This window comes from Fukomys damarensis, unplaced genomic scaffold (genome assembly GCF_012274545.1).
Source record: "Fukomys damarensis isolate Sample0158 unplaced genomic scaffold, DMR_v1.0_HiC HiC_scaffold_22, whole genome shotgun sequence".
Taxonomy (NCBI): Eukaryota; Metazoa; Chordata; class Mammalia; order Rodentia; family Bathyergidae; genus Fukomys; species Fukomys damarensis.
The window spans coordinates 11994424-12016815 of record NW_022900934.1 but is presented as its reverse complement, the minus strand read 5'-3'; the positions used below and the strand labels follow the sequence as shown (position 1 = coordinate 12016815).

The following is a 22392-nucleotide window of genomic DNA, read 5'->3' as shown; positions in this document are numbered from 1 at the left end:
AAAAAAAAAAAAAAAAAAAAAAAAAAAAAAAAAACAGATAAGCCAAGCACTGCGACACACATGACTATAATCCCAGCTGCTTGGGAGGTTGAGACAAAAGGATTAGAAGTTTGAGCCTAGTCTGGGCAACTTAGTGAGACCCTGTCTCAAAATAAAAAATGAGGGGCCAGGGATTTGGATCAGGGGTTCTGCTGCCTGCTTCATGAGTGCAAGGACCCGAGTTCTGTCCCTGGTACCAGTAAATGAATGAATGAATGGAGTTGGGCTCAGTGGTCCAGTGCCCCTAGGTTCAGTTCTTAATACTGCACCAAAAATAAGACAGAAATTAAAACAAAACAAAAAACCTAGATGAGCCCAGTGTAGCAGCCTTGCAGATGTGGAAATGGCCATGTTGTGAGTGGAATCTCAGTATTTCCTTTGGGTTTCTATTTCAGCTGGAACGAGATGCCTATGTTCAGGCCCTTGCTCGCTTCTCTCTGCTGACAGCCAGCTCCAGTATCACAGAAATGAAGCAAAAAAACATCGACACCATAAAGACACTTATCACTGTGGCTCACACCGATGGCAACTATCTCGGGAACTCCTGGCATGAGGTATGTCTGTTTGCCTTTTCTCAGTTGTCATGATTCTGGCCTTTTATTCCAGGTTACTGTCTGGGTCAGTTCCACTTTTCTTGATGTGAAGCCTAACTTTATCTCATGAATGTAAGAGTTGGCCATATAGACAGAGTTCATGCTCTCTTGACACTGAAGGCAGAGAAAGCCAAACAGTGGTAAATGATAAGAAAACATAGGACTAGGGGGTGGTGCTGGAAACAGTGATCAGGAATCAAGGAAACTCTCGTGGGGAGACACACATGTCTCTCAGGGGAGTGAGCAGCTTTCCAGGCACAGGGAACAGCGAGTGCCACGTGAAAGGGGCAGCACAGAAGCCGGTGAGGCAGTGTGTTGTGTCTGCAGGGAGAGTGGACGGGAAGGTAGGTGGAGAGGGTGGATCAGACCACGGATTGAGTAGCACAGTGGGCAGAATCTCTTGCTCCAATTGCATACTTTTTCTCTCTTAAAAATGAGCACTTAGTAAATTTGCATAAATATCTATATAACACCTCACTGTGCCAACTTCTTTTGCTTATTGCTTTTTCTTTTTTAATGATTATAAAAAGAAAGCAGTGTTCAGTATTCTGTCTTTAGGACCCACACTTGAAAGGTTGTGTAGCCAGGATTCTTGCCAATGGTTGGCCAGTCATTCTGTCCTCTAGGGGAAGCCATCCTAAGACCATCAGATTTTACTCTCCCTGTGGAAAGCTTGTTTCAAAGATGATGACTGACTTCAGGTTACAAGTGCGCTTTTCTGGCTGTAAAATGGGAACTCATTTCTTCATGCCTTCTTCTCCTTAGATCTTGAAATGCATCAGCCAGCTGGAACTTGCTCAGCTCATAGGAACTGGGGTGAAGACACGCTACCTGTCTGGGTCTGGCCGTGAAAGGGAAGGCAGCCTGAAGGGCTACACGCTGGCAGGAGAAGAGTTCATGGGCCTGGGCCTTGGTAAATCCCTTGACTGACCGTCACAAATTCATCAGCTCGCTAGGATGGAACCCTTTTGTCCTGTTGGGACTGTCCTGTAAACTGTCTCTTCCTGACGTGCCAGTTGATAGGGTGTTTATGAATGCAAGTGGGCGTGCTGCTTCAGCTCTTGTAACTGTGATTCAGCTGTTGAGCAAAGCATCTATTTTACCAAAACCAGCGGGATGCATTACAGTTCCTTTATCCTGTAACCTTCCACGGGGGAGAGGGGAGTTACTGCTTTAAAAATGCTACCCCTCTAGTACCGGGCAAAATTCGTATGTGTCTGTGTCTCTAGACCTTAAAGGGTAGGTTCCGCTTCTCTTCACTGGGGGCTTTTCTTAAACAGCATTCCTTTGAAGTAGTTATTTCTGGCTGCATAGTTCAAAGTCTCTTGTCAGTGATGTACGGAATAACAGTAGTCAGGAGGGTGAGAGCGGATGTGCCAGGCCACCTGTGAGCACTCAGTTGATGTGTTTTAACTCATGTAGTCTTTGTAACAACCCAGCTGTATGGGGCAGTGCTGGTGAACCTGTGGCACGTGTATTGTTTTTCTCTTTAAGACAAAGATGTTAATGTATGAGTTGTTTTTTTTGGAACTCAAACCTCAGTGTTCAGATTTAATTTCATTGTTGGCATTTATCAGTGAGTGAGTGGGTTTTGTTATAGGGCAGTGGTGGCAGATCTATGGCATGCGTGCCGCAGCAGGCCGCATATACCATGGAAAGTGCTAAACAGTTCACCATCACTGGTATAGGAACTGTTCTTCTCCCGTTTTGTAATTGAGAAAACTGAAGCACAGGATGCAGGGACTTAAGCAGGGTCACAAAGCAAAAGATTCAAGCCCTGGGCTATCCAAATGCAGGGAGGAGGTTGCTAGGGCCTGCCACAAAGGTTGGAACAGCACCGAACGTGGTTAAAGGCCTGGGCTATGGGGAAGTAGGGGGTTGTCACCGCACCCATCCCTTCGGGTGCTTGTGAGGGTGCCTGGCATGAACTCCTGGAAAGCAGTCAGGCATCCAGCACACATGAGCAGCAAGCGTCTAGGAGCTCTGGATTACTGTCAGTTGGATCTAATTTGTTTTCCTAAATAAAGGTCTTTAATACTATAAAAACCTAAGTAAAAAACTGTAAAATGTGTTTGTACAAACAAGACAGCTTATAATAATGATGTATTTTAAATACCAAAACATAAGTTTAAGTTTTATAATTAGTGAGATTGGTTTGTTTGTTTTGCCTGGGGAACCTTCTCATTTATGTTCCTTGTCTTTGCCAGAGATACTTTGTTCCCAATACTGGACTGTTTTGTTTTTGTTTTTTGTTTTGGTTTTTGGTACCGAGGATTGAACTCGGGACCTTGCACTTTCGAGGCAGGCAGCAGAACCACTGAGTCAAATCCCCGGCCCTGAGCTGTTCTTAAATTCCACTGCTTCTCTGTGTCATGTTCCAGGTAATTTGGTGAGTGGTGGAGTGGATAAAAGGCAGATGGCCAGCTTCCAGGAGTCAGTGGGTGAGACCAGCTCCCAGAGTGTGGTCGTCGCAGTGGACAGGTAATGCTCTCCTTCTCTGCCAAGGATGGGCCACCCTGTGGTTTGGTGTCCTCCCTGGAGACACTGTGGCTTTTAGAGTTTATCCTAGTTGAAATTTGTTTAGCTTTTTAGATGTGTAAATTGCTGTTTTTCATCAAATATGGTGACTTTTCAACCAGTATTTCTTTGGTGTCCTACATTTCTCTGAGACTGACTCCCCCTACCTGGTACTAGGGATCAAACCTGGGGTCCTCTGCCACAGAGTTACATCCCCAGCTCTTTTATTTCTTACCTAGAGACAAGATCTCACTAAATTACCTTGGGCTGGGCTAAAAACTTGTACTCCTCTTGCCTAGCCTCCTAAATAAATAGCTGGGATTACAGGTGTGTGTCACTATGCCTATCATCGCATTTTTAAAATTATTTTTTATTTCTATTCATCATATTAGACAATTTAATTTGACTTCTCTTTACTGGCTTACTTTCTTTTGCCCTCTCAAAACTGTAATTTAGCTCTTTCAGTGAATTTTTTATTTCAACTCTATAATTTTAACTTCAGAATTTCTATCATTTCTGTCTGTTTATTAATATTATCTGATGAGATGTTTTGGTTGTGAGGCTTCCTATGGACATGGGGAGAGAGTAATGTAAATAGGCCAACTTGAAATTTTTCTTTAGATAGGTAGACATAATTCCCTTTAGTTCTTTGAACATATTGAAGAGAATTAACTTTTAAAACTTTTGTGTAGAACATCCAACCTCAGAGCATTCTCTGGGACAGTCTCTTTCAACTGGTTCTTTTCCTGTAAATAAACCATGCTATCTTGTTTCTTGGATGACAGAATTGTTATAAATTAGTGGTGTTGGTGTATACTAACACTAAATTGTACATTTTAAATTATAAATTGCACACGGTGATTATAAGTTGTACATTTATAATTTTTGTTGAAAACCAGACATTTAAAATAATATGATTTGGCAGCTTTGGCTCTCAGATTCCCTACCCCCATCCCGGAGTTTATTGTTGTCCTCCCTGCTACTTTTTTGTTTAGTGACTTTCCTAAACTAACTGTGTACAGTGCGTATTCTTTCTCACTTGTGGTCACTGAAGTCTCTGCTGGGGTAGCTTTAGAGGCAGAGGTGTCCTGGGATGCTCAGAGCTCTGTCAAGTCTCCAGCCTTTGCCTGCTGAGGGCTCTTGGCACACCTCAAAACTCAGCCAGCACTTTGCAGCTCTCCCTTCCCTTTGCTTGGTTGTATGAGCCTCAAAGTCCACTGGAGGCAAGACTGCTGCTCTCGTACCTTTCCTGGTTTATGCACAAAGCCCTCCACATGTGCTGCCAGTCCACAATCAATATGTTGGAGCTTTTCAAAGCTTCCTGTGGTCCTCTCATCCCAGCTTTTCCTTTTAAGTTTTTGGCACAGTGCTTGTTTTTGCTGCCTCCTGTGGCTGCAGTGTTAAACCGTCACTACTGATTGCTTCTGATAAAAGCTCCCAGGGAAGCCTGGTTTCCCTGAGTAAGGTCAGAATTAGGTCAGATAATGTCAGCTCCTTGAGAGGAGCGTTTTCAGAGAACTTCGCGGCTGTTCTGCCCCCTCTAGTGGTTGGTTGGCTGCTTCCTGACTTCACAGTTAGCTTTAGTTTGGTGCTGTTGATTTTTAGGCATCTTGTGGAGGGAGTTGAGGAGAGGGCGGTGGAAATAGGCCAGGTTAAAATGCCACACATTTGCTGTTCAGGTGACGATGCAGCCATTTTTCTTGAAAAGTACATTCCTTGGGTTTTTATTAGCTTTTGGTTTCAGATATTCAGCCTTGAAAAAGTTAATTTTGATCATTTTGCCAGTGTTCTTGTTGCTCTTACAGAGAGCAGCTTTTTGGAGGTTCTTACTCTGCCAGTCCCCGTTGACATCGCGTCACATGCTGCTACATTCCGACTTTTCCCAGCCCCCGGGATGCATGCCTTTCTTCTCTCTGTAGACTTTCTGCTGTCAGCCCACTAACCAGTTTATAATTTCAGTGCCTTGTCACTTATTTTGGTGGAAGTGCCAGACCTAAGGCATTTCCTCTCTGCATGTTCTATGTGAAAAACTTCTTTCAGATATAATTTTGATTTTACTACGTCTGTGATTGTCTTCCTAGGATTTTTACTGGCTCTACCAGACTGGATGGAAATGCGATAGGTATGTATTTGACTTGCCTGGGACAACTGCAGATGCCTCATGTTGTAACCATCCGTTACTAATAAGGCTCCCTATGTGTTGTTGGCTCTGGTCTGTAGTTGACTTTGTACGATGGCTGTGTGCTGTTTCCATGGACGAACTGGCTTCCCCCCACCACCCTCGCATGTTCAGCCTGCAGAAGATCGTGGAAATATCCTACTACAACATGAATCGGATCCGACTGCAGTGGTCCCGGATATGGCATGTGATCGGAGATCACTTCAATAAGGTAAATTTTCAAACTCAAAAAACACTTTATTGGTATAAAAAGAGAAGTATACAGCTGAATTCAATAAAATTTACCCTTTTTTCCTTTTCTTTTCTTTTTTTTTTTTTTGTACTGGGGATCAAACTCAAGACTTTGTGCTTACAAGGCAGGCACAGCACCACTGAGTTAAATCCCGGACTTGACCCTTTTCCTTTATACCACTAGTTTATCTTATTTCAGTAAAAAGAAAGTTTTGTGTTATTATCTGTTTGTTTCTTCTTTGTAAGAATCTTGCTGGGCATGGTCGTGCATGCCTGTAATCCCAGCACTCAGAAGGCTGAAGACCCTGTCTCAGAAAAAAAAAAAAAAAACTTTTTGGTCTGTGTCTTGTACTCTGAGTAAGTACTTTGAAGATTATGATACACAGTTTGTTAGCTATTGTTATTCTCTCCTTATTTTGTTATGAAACTTTGTTTTATTTTTTTCTTTAAATAAAAAACAGAGGACTGACCCTGGTTTTTAGGTGCCATTAAGTCATTCTTCACACAGTGTCAAGCACAGCTTGCTTAAGTTTTAAGATAATTTATGTAGAATGAATAAAAAATCCAGGATATTGACAGTACTTTAATATCCTATACCGAGGACATAGACTAATAACAAAAAGATCAGTATAGTTACTGGACAAACATATTCTTGCTCAGCAGCATTCTGAAATCCTAAAATGCCTTCTTAATGACCCAAGGTGTGGTTGTATTCCATAGAGCTTCAGTATTAAATGTCACAGCTTCTTATAATCTGCATTGTCTTGGCACTACTTTTCTGCAAGTTTTGGAAATTAGCATTTGGTTTTGGTTTGAGTTTCTTTTTTTGTTCTGCTTTTTTGAGACAAGGTCTCACTGTATAATTCAGGCTGGCTTAAACTCAAGGCAGTTCTCCTGCCTCAGCTTCCTGAGTGCTGGGATTACAGGTGTGCACAACTAACATTAGTTTTTAAATCAGAAACAAGCCAAAGACACTTTGTTTTCTAAAACTGACAACTGCTAGGAATAAGCCAGACTGAGCTTTCTGTCTGCTGCAGGTTTCATCATACACTTCAGAAAGAAAATATCAGACACACATTTTACTCTAATAAAATTAGTGGAAAAAAAAACAATCAGAAGGATGTATGTGTGATGTGATTTTCTTCCTCAGGAAAATATAAGCATGACAATACTATTTTCCTTTCTTTTTTTTTTTTTTTTTTTTTTTTTTTTGAGACAGGGTCTCACTGTGTAGTTGAGACTGACCTGGAACTCACTATTTAGTTCAGGCTGGTCTCGAACTCACAGGGATCCTCTTGCCTCAGCCTCCCTAGTGCTGCAATTATAGGCATGCGCTATCACGCCCAGCTGACAATACTATTTTCTTACCAAAATACATTTCATGATCCTAAGAAAATTTTCTCAGGCCTAGGTATGAAGAATTATAACAGATACTTGGAACTATTATTAGTAAAAGAATGACTTGCTGGTCGTGGTGGTGTACACCTATAATCCCAGCATGCAGGAGGCTGAGGCAGGAGGATCGCTGTGAGTTCGAGATCAGCCTGGGCTACATAGTGAGTTCCAGGTCAGTCTCAACTACATAGTGAGACCCTGTCTCAAAAAATCAAAAAGAAAAAAAAAAAGTAGTCTTCCACTGGGAGATAGAACAGTCAGTGGGGTGCTGGCAGATGACCCCTATCATCTACCTGTGGTACTGATACTTTACTATGGCTGATTCAGAGCTGGCAGTGTGAGGTAGGGAAGAGTTTAGCACCATCAGCTTGTACAGGCAGGTAATGGCCTGCTCTAGCACCCCACTGAAGTGAGCATTGTCAGCTGGACATGGTGGTACAGCTGTAATCCCAACACTTTGGGAGGCTGAGGCAGAAAGATCACAAGTTTGAGCCTAACCTGGACAGCTTAGCAAAACCCTGTGTCAGAATTTAAAAAGAGCTTGGAATGTAGTAGTTTAGTGCAAAGGCTCTGGGTTCAATCCCCAGTATGGGGTGGATGGGGGGGAATTGTTAAGTGTGGCCTGCTCTGCTCTTGATACAGCAGCTAATAGAAGTTCTTTGTTTTCTTATCAACTCAAAATGAGGTCCTACCCTCTGTTTAACACAATATCTGAGAGCCTTGTGTCGGAGGCAGGTGGTGAGATGGTGCCCCTGCCTATGTGGAATTCACCCACATTGTGTGATACAGTAACTGATGGGAAAGGCGCAAGCAATGCCATATAGTTCTTGAGACCACATGGTCAAAGAGGGACTCTAGAGGCGGCCTTTCACCTGAGGCATAGTGAGGAGAGAGCTTTGGGAATGATTCGTTGAGTGCAGGCTAAGACACTCATCTAAAGTAACCATCTCCAGGGCCAGGAGTTAGTTCTGCCGCCTGCTTTGTGCAAGGGCCCGAGTTCGATCCCTGGTCCGTCCGTCTGTCCGTCCTTCCGTCCGTCCCCCCCCCCGCCGTAACTGGATTACCTCAAAAAACTAGGATTAAAAGCTGGGCGTGGTGGTGCATGCCTATAATCCCAGCATTTAGGAGGCTAAGGCAGGAGGATCGCTGAGAGTTCGAGGCCAGCCTGGGCTACATAGTGAATTCCAGATCAGTCTCATCTACACAGTGAGACCCTGTCTCAAAAAACAAAAAGCTAGGATTAGAGATCTCATTTGACCCAGCCATCCCTCTGCCAGGTATCTTTCTAAAAGAATTGAAAGAGTCATACCACAGTGATATAGGCACACCCATGTTTATAGTGTCACAGTTTGTTATAGCTAATTTGGAAACAGCCCAGTTGCCCATCAACAGGAGACTGGATAACGAAGATGTGGTTTTTCTATAAAATGGAGTACTAGTCAGCCATAAAGAATGAGACACTAGAGACATTTATAGCTAAGTGGATGCACATTGAGGCCATACTCTTAAGTGAAATAAATAGGACACACGTATAAATACCAAATAGTTTCTGTTATAAAAAACTAAAAATGTAAATAAGGTTTAAATTGTATAATTGACAATGTGAAATAGGAAGAAAACGTCTGAAGGAAGAGGGGAAATGAGAAGGATAGGGGAAAGGAAAGAAGGGAAAAGAAAAAATATGAGAGAAGGGAAAAAATGGAAACAAAGTCTTTGTAAATAGGTAAAGGTGGAGGGCATGAAGGGAGCAGAGGTAAGGGGAAAAAATAACCAAGATACATTAAGTAAAGGTACAGGATCCCAATGATGAATGTAACAGTAGTGTATACCTAAAAAGTACCAATAAACTTAAAAATAAATAAATAAAGTAACCATCTCCAGTAACTAACTCAGCACCATCTTTCCTGGTGTTCTGGATAAATAAATTCTGAGTAGACCAGTTGAAGACAATGAGGTGGACTTGCTAAAGAAAGCAAATGTGACTCATCACCATTGCTCTGCCTTGTAGTGTCCAGGACTGCAACAGCTAAGCTGGAACGAACATTGCTCATTTACTCCACAAGATGTTTTGGCTGACAGCTGTGGAACCCTTGTTCTCTCAGAAATGACTGTCCAAAAGTGTTTCAGTAAACATTTCCGAACGCTTCAAAGTCTTCATTTCATATTCAGTAGGGCTTTTTAAGGAGGGAACATCATTTTGTACAAGTTACTTGACCCACCTTGAATTTCTCTCCTCAGCAGTCTTTGTGGGACACTTCTCATTTATCTGGGGGCCACTGACTCGTAGGTGTGGAACATGGACTGGCAGGTAACCATTAGACATTTCACGGTTGTCAGCATTGTTACAGAGGCCCTTTCCATCTAATCAGGGCTGTTCAACACCTAGTCATGGAAAACTCGGTTGCTCACTGTGGGAGTCTTAGTTCTTTCCACCACCTTGGAAAGATGTTCCATATCCCCTTGTGAGCTAGGGCACATGAGAATCCTGTGGGCTGAAGAAATGTGGATGGCTGAGTGCAGCTATAATTTAGCTCTCAGAACAGCTGTAGCTTAGCACTTAACAGCCATGTGCTAGTAGGAAGCAAATTGTGTGACCTGGGTTGAGCAGAGCTATACACTAAGCAGTGTGTGCCTGAAGCGTCTGTTTTACCTGCATTTTTAGGAGGGAAATATCCTTTTGCTAAAAATAAAACATTTTCATTGAGGGTGTACTGCAGTGATAGAGCTCTTGCCTAGCCTGCATGAGGCCTTGGATTTGATCCCCAGGACTGAAAAACACAAAGTCAAACAAGTCAGACTACACATCACAGGATTTCTCACAGAGCAGGTTGCTGCATGATACCCCAGATCCCTTTTGAGCAGGGCTGCCAGGAACATTCTGCTGCTGCACTTTTGGGAATTCTTCTTGGGTGGAAAGTCTGAAAAGCACCAACAAAATATATACCTGTAACTCCAGTCCTTCAAAATAGGTAAACTGTGGACTGGGGATTTAGCTCAAGGGCAGCACGCCTGCCTTGAAAGCACAAAGTCCTGACTGAGTTCATTCCCGATACTGGAAAAAAAAAAAAAATAGGCAAACTGGGGGCTGGGGATGTAGCTCAGCGGTTCCACTGCCTGCCTCTCAAGCACAAAGTCCCGAGTTTGATCCCCGGTACCAAAAACAAAAAACCAAATATAGCCAAACCATAAATGGGTAATTTCCAAGGAAATTGAAAAGCCTCGATACTTGTGCCAAATTTTTCAAGGCTGGTGGTATTCAGTTTTATTCTTTAAGTGACAGATATTAGGAAAATATGAAAAAGTTTTTTATGAAATCTTTTGACACCTTATATATATTTGGGTATAATTAAATAACACCTGAGGAATTGTAAAACTGGTACAGAGTTTCAGTTTTATAAGTTGAAAGAGTTCTAGAGATTGTGTATGCAGTAATGTGACTATTGTTGAACTGTATACTTTAAATGGTTAAGATGAGCCAGGCATGGTAGTGCATACCTGTATTCAAGCCCTCTGGGATGCTGCGGCAGGAGAATTACAAGTCTGAGCCTCGTCTGGGCAGTTATAGTGATTGAGTGAGACCCTGGTCTCAAAACTAAAAAATACAAAGTGCAAAGGCCTAGATTCAATCACCAGTACCACCCAAAAAAAGAGAAAAAATGAGGACATCTGTGATGCCCTAGGTTTGAGCCCTAGTTACTCCCATTTTTAAAAAGCTTAAGTGAGGGCTGGGGATTTAGCTCAGTGGTTCTGCCGCCTGCCTCAAAAGTTCAGGGTCCACAGTTTGATCCCCTATACAACAGCAAACCTTAAGAGGGCCAGGGATTTAGCTCAGTGGTACTGGCCCCTGCCTGGCAAGTGCAAGGTACTGAGTTCAGTCCCTGGTACCCAAAAAAAAAAAAAAAAAAAAACGTAAGATGGTAAATTTTCTATTATGTGTATTGTATAATTTTTTAAAACTAGCGCATTTTGAAATCCCTTTTAATTAAATGCATAATACTGATTTTTCATCATTGCATTTAAATAAAAAAGGACAGGGCCAGGGATTTAGTTCAGTGGTTCTGCCACCTGCCTCACAGGCACAAAGTCCCAGGTACCTAGGATCCCCAGTACCTAAAAATTGAATTGGACAGATCATAGCTAAGAAACAGCCTTTTCTTTCTCTGTGGGCACGTTCTCCGGGTGAGTGCTTTGCAGTACGTTGTCCATCTTTGCAGTTTGATGCCCCACTCCCACAAATGCTGACACTGCACCTGTTCTTCCTTCCTGTTTCCGCTCAGGTTGGCTGCAACCCCAATGAAGATGTGGCTATCTTTGCTGTGGACTCTCTAAGACAGCTCTCCATGAAGTTTCTGGAGAAGGGTGAATTAGCCAATTTCCGTTTCCAGAAAGATTTCCTGAGGCCTTTTGAGCATATTATGAAGAAAAATAGGTAATGTACATTGCCGTGGAAAACCTTAGGTCAGATTCCCCACTGAGATCTAAACTTCCTCCTAGCATTGACAACGTGATTGATTTATTTTCTCCCTTGTTGGTGGAAGCAAGTAGAATTCACAAATTGTGATTCACATGGCATGTCCTGAGGCAAATCACACGGAGATCCTTGCACAACCTCCCCAGGATAGACAACACCCCAGCAGCTGGTGAAGGTGTGCCACACGTCAGCACTGGGGCAGCGCTGAGGGGGTGTAGAGAAGGAGACACTGCTGAAGCAATCTCAGATCGCACAAGAACTATGAGCCAGCATTTTTGCCCCCAGAGGTGCTAAAGGAGGTCAGAACACCAGTCCCTCTGGAGTACTTGCTTCTTGGCCTGTGTTTATCTAGGCTTGCCAACTACTCGATACTACCATGAAGTGCAGAGAATGCACAATAAAGAAAACATTACAATTCCCAGGCTTTGTTTTATTGGGCCTTGCATTAATCATAGTTGCAGCTGAGTGGTGGGGACATAAAAACTAAATCCCTGTTTCCCATGGAGTAGACAGATAAATGAGTAGCAAGCCCGTGCTCTGAAGAATGTCACAGGAGTGAAGAGACGAGGTGGAAGCTCACCTTTATACGGGGCAGTTGGCTAAGCTGTGCTTGGCAAGGTGACCTTAGGTAAGACCTGAAGGAAGTGAGGAACAAGCCAGGAATGGGACCAGCCGAAGCAAAAGCCCTGTGACAGGAATCTGGGCTTACTTAAGGGGCCCAGGGAGGCCAGAGTTCTGGGACAGCGTGAACAAGGCAGGAAGTCATAAAGATGAAGTCCCTCCCAGGGGTAGCAGGATACCTAGGCCACAAAGGAACTGTCAGCCATTGCAAAGACTTTGGCTCACTGTGAGAGGTGGAAGTTGTGGGGGATTTTAAGTAGAGAAGTGAAATGACCTAATGTATTTTTAAGTCTCAGCCTGCATTTACCCATGGAAAATGAGAAGCAACAAGGTAAGTTCGGAGGCCATTGTAGTGGTGTGAGTTTGGACCAGGCCTGTAGCCAGGGCAGTGGTGGATTGGACTCTGCTTTCTCTTAGGGGGAAGCCAGCAGCATACACTGATGAATTAGCCATGGAGCATAACAGGAAGAGGTGTCAGTGATGGCTTTGGGGGATACAATTCTTTGTGTTTGCCTCCTCTCCTGAAATGTGCGGTGCAGATCTTCAAAGCAAGTGAAGCCCACAAGCTAGAAGGCCTTAAGCCAAAGGGGGTTATTGGGGTAGCGAATACAAGAGCAGTAGAAAAGTCTCCTTGATAGGTTTCTTTCTCACTGTGTATTCAGAGAAGCAAAATGCAGCCCATCCCAGAGACTGTTATCACCCCCGATTTTAGCAGGTGCACAGAAACATGCTCCTACCTGTGGGAATAGCACTTAGAGTATGAGGACACTGAGTTCTCCCTCAGCTGAGCACCAGAACCCCTTGGGCCCTGAGCCCAGGCCTTCCCACCCAAACTGCAACTGCCCCATGTTTATTATAGGGGCAGTCAGGGTAGAAATACTACCAGCAACTGTTGATTGAATAACTTGCTAAAACATTTTCAAAAGCATGTTGGCAATATTGTTCAAGAACCTTCATATTTTTGTTCCCTTCACCTTAGTAATTCCACACTTCTATAACGCTGTGAAGGAGTTAATTTGAAATATGGTAAAAGCTGTGTGTCGTGGTGCACATCTGTAATCCCAGCCCTCTGGGAGGCTGAGGCAGGAGCATAGCAACTTCCAGCCCAGCCTGGGAAATTTAGTAACATAAATCCTGTCTCAAAATTTAAAAAATGAAAAGGGTTGGGCCTATAGCTCAGGCTAAAGGCCCCAGGTTCAATCCCTAGTACCATGTTAAAACTAAAAAAAGGAAAACTGGTGGGAAAGGGAGAATAAAAGAAATATAATAAAACATTATGAGTTGCAGAAATAGTTTTTTTAAAAAAACAAGCCACTTAACTATACAAATGTTAAAGAAAAGTATTGCGTGACTTGTCGGGTGTGATAGCACACACACATATAATCTCAGTATTCGGGAGGCTGAGGCAGGAGGATCACCTCCAGTTTGAGGTAAGCCTGAGCTACATAGTGATTTCAAAGCCAGCCTAAACTACATATCAAGACTGTGTCTCATAATAAAAAGAAAAGAAAAAAAATAGCAGGACTGGGGGTTTAGCTCAGTGGTTCCGCTGCCTGCCTCGCAAGCACAGGGCCCGAGTTTGATCCCTGGTACCAAAAAAAGAAAGAAATCTGAAAAACAAAAAACATTGTGTGGCTGCTAAATGTTCCATAGTTTATAATGCTTAATATTCATTATGCTTTTTCTATATTCTTCAAAATGTCCAATGTTTTTTTTTGGTACTGGGGATCGAACTAGGGCCCTTGTGCTTGTGAGGCAGGTGGTGGACAACTGAGCCAAATCCCCAGTTATATTCTTCAAAATACACTATCATTGTATATTACCTTTAACAGTTGGGCAACTGCTTTACTAAATACACAGTTCAAGGGCTGAGGGTATAGATCAGTGATAGAGCACATTTATAGCATATGTGGGGCATTGGGTTCAGTCCCTGCACCACAAAAAAATACATTTAAAAAGTTCTTGCCCTAAGTTGTGTCTTTCTGCATGGAGAGGCCACCACAAATTCAGTTTTACCAGGTACTGGAGTTATCTAGGTGAATAGTCAGTCCTGTAGAATCTCCAGATGGCATATTTATTTTGTGAACCTTTAGCTCATTTCTTTTTTTTTTTTTTGGTATGGAGGATCGAACTCTGGCCCTTGCGCTTGTGAGGCAGGTGGCAGAACCACTGAGGCAAAATCCTCGGCCCTAGCTCATTTGTTTTGCCTTTCTCCTTGCCTTCTCTAAATGGCCTTTCCTATGACCAGTTAGCCTGTGTCCAGCGCACAGGTGTAAATGTTATTCCTGGGAAGTAAAATCTACAGTCCAAAGTCCACTCTAGTAACTTTCAAAGCTGGTGCAACAGAGGCAGTAGATCTGTGTAGTGTAGCTTCTTGCTATTTAGGAAATAATGTATTCCCCGTAATTGTGTACATCTCAATAGGTTTCAAGACATACACGAATCTGTTGAAAATACTCAGTCAGTACCATGTTTAATCTTGCCACTGTTTCAGAACATGGGCTAATTCTCTATCTTCAGGTATTATTTGGTAATTAAATTTAAAATATCACACCTCAAATTATATATGCATAGGGCCAGGGATTTAGCTCAGCGGTTTGGTGGCCTGCCTTGTGAGCACAAGGACCTGAGTTCAATCCCCAGTACAAAAAAAAAAAAATTATATATGTATAATCTGGTTGATATTAGTGCATCTATCATGTACATATAATCCCTGCCCAGAAATCCAAAATGACGGCCAGGGATTTAACTCAGTGGTTCCACCGCCTGCCTTGCAAGCACAGGGACCCGAGTTTGATCCCCGGTACCAAAAAAAAAAAAAAAAGAGAAAGAAATCCAAAATAACTTCACTCACATGCTGTGCATTGTTTATTTAAAAGAAATAAGAGACAAGTAGTCTTAACTTTGTTTCCGTAGTCCACATTGCCATTGTGGACCCTGGCTCTTTCCATCCTTTTGTTCTCCAGCCATGGAGTTGGCTTTTTATCCTTGAATCTGTTATTTTGTGGTTGAGGATAGCAGCTCTAACTATAGACATGCTGCGTTCAGAATGGAAATAAGAGGAGTAGGGCCAGAGCCTGAAGGAGTATGGGTCACTGTGTTTAAAAATGGGGTGCTAACGTGCTGCTTCGGAAGGATGAGCTGTGTTCATTTCTCTCCCCTCTCCCCAAAGTGTAGCTGACAAGCCTGTCCCATTGCTTCCTCAGGTCTCCAACCATCCGGGACATGGTGATCCGCTGCATTGCCCAGATGGTGAACTCCCAGGCAGCCAACATCCGCTCAGGCTGGAAGAACATCTTTGCTGTGTTCCACCAGGCAGCCGCTGATCATGATGGGAACATCGTGGAGCTGGCCTTCCAGACCACGGGCCACATCGTTAGTAAGTGCCTCTGTTCCTTCCTGCATGAGGCCACTTAATTGTTGTCTGTTTTACTACCTATAGGGGCTTCCTTGCCTTACTTCTGCTGAGATTCGATGTGGCAGGCAGTGTTCTAAGAACTTGGCACATATTCTTCACGACAGCGCTGTGAAGGCCGTACAGTTAGTCAGTACTCATTACTTTCAGGTTCCGTGTTTCTGAATCCACCAACTCACCAAAATGTATATGTAACTCCAAAGTGACTACCTATGTGCTTTGTAGTCATTTGCCAACATGTGTGTATTAGTCACTTTGTGTCTCTGGAACAAAGTACCTGACACCTTCACCTTAAAGGAGGAAAGGTTTATTTGGCTTTTGGTTTCCATGAGTTCAGTGCATGGTTATCTGGCTCCAAGGTAAAAACAGCATGGGGGAAGGGGATGGTAAAGGCCAGCTGCTTACCCCATGGCAACCAGGAAGCAGAGAGAAGGGAAGAGCTCAAACAGGAATATATCCTTCCAGGTCCCCTCCCCGGTGACCTCACTTTTCCAGCCAGGCCTCACTTCCTCACAGCACGTTCAGCTATGAGTCTTTAATGGATTCATGCATTGATGAGTTTTCACCTCCGTGATCCAATCACCTTCCAAAGACCCCACTTCAAAACACATGAGGCTCTTTTGGTGGTGGTGGTGGTGGTGGTGGTGCTAGAGATCAAACTGGGGAACTTGCAGTTGTGAAGCAAGTGGTGGAACCACTAAGCTAAATCCCCAGCCCTGACATGACTTTTTCTTTGTTTTTGGTACTGGGGATCGAACTTGGGGACCTGGTGCTTGCGAGGCAGGCGGTGGGACCACTGAGCTAAATCCCCGGCCCTTGACATGAGACTTTTGCAAGACATTTTAGATCTAAACCTAACATCATGCATACATAGAACAGCAAAAAAAAGTTAAATCACACATGCTTAACTGAGGTGGAACAGGAGGACATTCTGCCTTCTGGTTTCAGCTCTCTAAACCATAAAAAAGTGTCCTTTCTGCAGTCTTTTGAGTGCCACATTTTTTATGCTTTTTGTTGCTGATTTTACTATTTAAAATAGCACCTAAGATTAGTACTTGAGTGCTGGCCAGTGCTTCTGAGTACTGAAAGGCCGAGGTGTGTCTTGTGAGGAAAGTACCTGTGAGATGAGTCTTTTTTGGGCATACGGCCTGGTGCTGTTGGCTGTGAGTTCAGTGTTAATACAACAACAGTATCCATTATATAAGGTGCCTTTGAAGAGCAACACACCTACGACAGGGTAAACATTGATTAGTTGATGAAAATGTGACCAGAGACTCATAGTAACTTCATAATTTTCCCTAAGGACCAAGGTTTAGTATTCTCTGATTCAGTGTTCACAGCAACTATGAAGAACATAACTACTAAAAACAAATTTTTTTTTGCTACTAAAAATTTTTTTAAAAACATAATTTGAAGAACACCCTGTATCATTTCTGTCGTTTCCCCCATTTTACCAAAGAGAAAACTGATGCACAGAAAAGAACAACTTGCCATAGATCGCACAGCTGTAAGGTGGGGAGTCAGGATTCGCACTTTGGCAGGACAGCACAGATTGTGTGACGTGTCCTCCACCCTGGACTGACTGGGAGCCCCTGGTCCCGCCTTTGGTCAGGTGATGGGCTACTATCTTGGTCTTCAAGAAAATTGCAGGGCACAGGGTCACCTCTGCACGTGGTTGGCACTCAAGAAAAGTTGAATGCACTGGGCGTGGTGGCACACTCCTGTAATCCCAGCACTTGGGAGGCTGAGGCAGGAGGATCGCTGTGAGTTCGAGACCAACCTGGGCTACATAGTTCCAGGTCAGTCTCAACTACATAGTGAGAGCCTGTCTTAAAAAAACAACAAAAAAAACAGTATTGAATGAATGGATATTTGGGCCTTGGCATCACTACTTGAGTTCAAGAAGTCAGTTTACCCTAAGGTATACTCAGTGCATTCATTTCTGAATAATTTAGTAAGAAAACTGTCTTCAAAAATATTTACGTGCTTTTCTTAGATTTCCACAAGGTAATTGTGTGTGTATGTGTGTATCTGTGAGTGTCTCTTTTCATACCCCTTTCTAAATCATTGTCTTATAAAAAAATGTGCCTTGTGTTTCCCCAGCAAGTATTTTCCAGCACCATTTCCCCGCAGCCATCGATTCCTTTCAGGATGCTGTGAGGTGCTTGTCAGAGTTTGCCTGCAATGCCGCCTTCCCGGACACCAGCATGGAGGCCATCCGGCTCATCCGCTTCTGTGGGAAATATGTCTCTGAGAGGCCTCGGGTGCGTTTGCCCCCTTGCCCATGGGGTGGAGGGGAAGGACCGTGGGGGAAAAACCTTTGCTCCTAGACAAAAGCTTCCTAGCCCTTCTTTTAGAAATGTGTCTTTGTCCTAAACTAGATGCTTATTTCAAATGCTGACATTTCAGGTTATGCCTGTTTTGTTATTTTGTATATATGAAACTACTCATTTATACTGAACTTTTATACAGCATTCTAAAAATTGTTCTTGTAGAAGATAGTAGTATTTTAGCTTTTATATTTTGGCAAAGCCCAAGGAGCTAGGCCTTTCTTTGAGAAAAAACAAACCTCCCTTTAAAGAAATATTATGGCTTTGTGACATACCTAAGAGTTTAAAAATCACCTTTGGGGCCGGGCGTGGTGGCGCATGCCTGTAATCTCAGCACTCGGGCGGCTGAGGCAGGAGGATCACTGTGAGCTCGAGACCAGCCTGGGCTACATAGTGAGTTCCAGGTCAGTCTCAACTACATAGTGAGACCCTGTCTCAGAAAACCAAAAGAAATAAAAATCACCTTTGGGGAGCCAGGAGTGGTGGTGTGCTCCTGTAATCCCAGCACTTGGGAGGTTGAGGCAAGAGGATCGCTGTGAGTTCAAGACCAGCCTGAGCTACATAGTGAGTTCCAGGTCAGTCTCAACTACATAGTGTGAGACCCTGTCTCAAAAAAACAAACAAACAAAAAATCACCTTTGGGGGCTGAGTGTGTAGCTCAGTAGTAGAGAATGTGCTTAACAGGCACAAGAATTTGGTTCCATCCCCAGCAACAACAGCCACCAAAAATATCATCCCATGTTTTCTCCTGAAAAATGGGGTTTTCCTGTTTGTCTCATCTTTCTGAATTGCTTAGCTTAAACAACAGTTCCAAAACACTGAAATTGGGCAGAAACAAGTATGCCTAAACTATGATGGCATATACATATTTCTTTAGTATTTTTTACAGAACTGTAACCCTCTCAGATGCTGCATCCCTCTGGTCCCTAAAGAGCTCATTAAGATGTGATGCTAATGAGAACCAACACTGACTGAGCATTTAGCCCTTGTCAGGCACCATTCTGGGTATTTCCTGTGAGTTCATTAATTTAGTCCCACGTCTAACCTGTGAGATGATCAATTATATCCCATCCACAGGGAAGTCAGCTCAAGGACAGAGAGAGAAATTGCCTAATGTTAGGTAACCAGAGTTGGTAAAGAAATTCCATTGTATTTCAAGAGCAGTTACAGAACAGAGGGGTCAGAATTCAGAGATAGATGAGGTTGGAGTTTCATATCCAGAGCATGAGAAGTCTGCCAGATCTGACTGCATGACCTTGGACAGTTTACTTAAGCTTTTATGACCTAGTTAACTCATTTGTAAAATTGATCCATTATCTCGACCTTCCTCTTGAGATTGTTGTGAGAATTATTAATCCATATAAAGCACTTGTACCTTTCCTGGCCCATGGCAAGCAAGTGGTGTATAGTAGTTGCTGTTACTACTTTTAAGTATTATGTGTTACAGTAACATTCCAGAAAACCGTAGGTATTGAGTCACCTTGGGTATTTCACTGACACCATTAGACCTTCTTAACGTAATACCTCCCACCCCAGGACTCCTGTGATCTGTTCCACTCAACATACCGTAAAACTTACAGAGGTGCGTGGGTTCATGTGGGGAAGCTGCTCCAGGGTCTTTTGCACGGGGAATTGTCTCTCCCTGTCTCTGTGGAATTTCCTGTTGTACCCACTGAACAGTGAATTGAGGAGAAGAAAACAGGTGGGGCCTCAGTCTTTGTGTAGCTCCTTTGTGGTTCTCCTCTGAGCTGTGACTTTGTTTGTAGGTGCTACAAGAATACACCAGTGATGATATGAATGTAGCTCCTGGCGACAGAGTCTGGGTCCGAGGCTGGTTCCCCATCTTATTTGAACTCTCTCGCATCATTAACAGATGCAAGTTAGATGTGCGGACAAGGTAACTAGGTCCCCAGTGTGGTGGCATCTTAACATCACTGAAATGAGCCTCGTTCTCTTACTCCCTGACTCCATTCCCTCCCCAGCCCATTCTCTCTTCTTTGCCTGACTTGTTTCCTCCAGAGGACTCACGGTCATGTTTGAGATCATGAAGAGCTACGGCCACACCTTTGAAAAGCACTGGTGGCAGGACCTGTTCAGAATTGTGTTTCGGATTTTCGATAATATGAAGCTTCCTGAACAACAGTCAGAGGTAGGTGAGAATTACCACACTGCCTGGACACGGGCACGAAGAGGCCGGAAGCTGTCTGGCCTCTATGGGACTGGTTGTCATTGCCCTGAGGTCTAAAGTACAAGCTATGAAGGTGTTTTGAAACTACAGACACTCTTCCTGGCCCAGTCCAGAGACACTTCAGATCTGGTGAAGAGGAGAGAGGAGTAAGTCTGGCCACTTGCCCCTCCATCTACCTGCCAGCTCAGCAAGCTCCTGGCTGGTGATCTTAGCTGTCGCTGGTGTAGACCTCCACGGGCAGCAGAGACAGGGAAGTCTCCAGTCCCTCGAGGGCTGGGCTAAAGTTAAAGATAGGGATGCTGTTGTACATAGGAGACTTTATTTTTTCTACCTGTAGGTGTTTTTGTTATCTGTACCCTAGAGGTAAAAGAATGGGGAGACAATATTCAATCTGAAGATCTTTAGTTTGTAGGGTAACTTTTTTTACTATGCTTTTAGGAACACCCCAGTATATACAGAAAAATTCTGCTGTCCAAAAAGTAGAGTTCATATTTTTGCAAATTTCCAACTTGTGCATTAAGTATGGTGAAATTGTAGTGCAGAGCTTTCTAATCTTAAAATAGTTTTTCACTGGACATGGTATGGCACATGTAATCATAGCACATTGATTGGGAGACTGAAGCCAGAAAATCACAAGTTCGTGCCCAGCCTGGGCAATCTAGCAAGACCCTGTCTTAAAATAAAAAATGGACTAGGGGTATAGCCCAGTGCAAAGGCCTTGAGTTCAGTGTCCAGTATGGCAATAAATGATTTTTTCTTATAAATAATACACATTCATTACAGAAAAATCAGAAAACAGACAAAAACAAAGGAAAATTTCAAACACCCATAGTCCTGTCTTCCACAGGCAACCACTGTTAACTCCTTCAGGTGCCAGTGAGTAACACTTTTTCTCATTTTACAAAACTGGAATTACAGCATCCCTGTGTGCACTGCTTTTTTTTTTTTTTCTTCAGTTTTTTGAGACAGGGTCTCACTATGTATTTGAGACTGACCTGGAATTCATTATGTAGCCCAGGCTGGTCTTGAACTCACAGCAATCCTCCTGCCTCAGCTTCCTGAGTGCTGGTATTACAGGCATGCGCCACCATGCCCAGCCTTTCTCTCTCTTTTTTTTTAACTGCTTTTTAAATAATATGCAAGTATTTTCCACAAGTAACCTTTCTTCTGCAAAGTTTTTAATGACTGTAAAATATTCCTGATTGTGAAAAAAAAAAAATTTTTTAAAGATCCCAACAATGATTGTAACTGTTTTACCTAAAATGCACCAATAAATTTAATGGAAAGAGAAAAAAAAATACATATATATATATATATATTCTTGCACCAATAAATTTAATGGAAAGAGAAAAAAAAATACATATATATATATATATATATTCCTGATTGTGGATGTTCCAGAGTCTACAAACATTTAGGTGATTTCCATTTTTTTAATATGTTTTTTATTGGTGCCTCTTAGGTATACAGTACAGTTACATCCGTCATTGGGATCCTGTACCTGTACGTGACGTATCTTGGTTCTTTTTCCCCGTTCCCCTGCCTCCCTTCACCCCTCACCCTTCCCTATCTACAAAGACTGTTTCCATTTTTTTCCTTTTTTCTTCCCTTCTTCCTTTTCCCCGCCCCTCCCATTTCTCCAACACCTTTAGACCTTTTTTTCCTATTACACAATATCAGTTGTACATTTTGATCCTTATTTACACTTTCAGTTTATCACACCAGAGAAACTATACATGTATGTACACATGTGTCCTATTAATTTCACTTAAGATCAGTTTTTCTTTCTTGAAGTAGCTCTAAAGCAAACATTTTTTGTAGCTACACTTTTCCTTGTGTTCTTCATGTCTTTCTTTTTGCCACCCTAAGTCTCGGGTTGGGCTTGCCTGTTCCCGAACCTTTTTGTACAGGCTTCTGAGTTGACTTCCAGATAGATCCAGCCAGTTGCGCTTCTGTCAGCAAAGCATGAGAATTCCTGTTTCTCCATCCCACTCCAGCTCTTTCATTTGTTCCATCTTTGTTGACTTGCTAGGCCAAAAACGTAACACTAAAAGGTTTTTCTTGGTTGCTAGTGAGGTTGCCAACTTTCCCTCTTTGATCATTTGTGTTTCTTCTCTTAATGAATTGTTTCATATTCTTACCCTATTCAGTTATACACTTTTTCTCATTGACTCCCCCACCCCTTCGGTACCCAGGATCAAACTCAGGCCCTTGCACTTGCGAGGCAGGAACCAGAACCACTGAGCTAAATCCCCAGCCTCCATTGATTTATTTTTAGTGTATGAATAACATACATATATAAGTTTCAGTTTATTTTGCCTTGTTATTTGTATTTCCTTTTTAGTTTGGGAATATTTTAGCTTCCAAGTAACCAAATTTACCTGTTTTTTTTTTTTTTTTTTTTTTAGCATGG

General features: G+C 42.8%; 1 protein-coding gene across 1 annotated transcript in view; it reads left to right on the top strand.

The window, feature by feature from the left end:
* Positions 1-22392, top strand: part of Arfgef2 (ADP ribosylation factor guanine nucleotide exchange factor 2) — an 82677-nt gene that overhangs the window by 44295 nt on the left and 15990 nt on the right. Inside the window, exons 24-33 of the mRNA XM_033767089.1 lie at positions 435-593; positions 1398-1545; positions 3014-3113; positions 5231-5271; positions 5370-5539; positions 11232-11383; positions 15253-15425; positions 17565-17725; positions 19558-19688; positions 19811-19940. Of these exons, the coding sequence (XP_033622980.1) occupies positions 435-593; positions 1398-1545; positions 3014-3113; positions 5231-5271; positions 5370-5539; positions 11232-11383; positions 15253-15425; positions 17565-17725; positions 19558-19688; positions 19811-19940 (1365 nt within the window). The remainder of the gene's footprint in view (positions 1-434; positions 594-1397; positions 1546-3013; positions 3114-5230; positions 5272-5369; positions 5540-11231; positions 11384-15252; positions 15426-17564; positions 17726-19557; positions 19689-19810; positions 19941-22392) is intronic.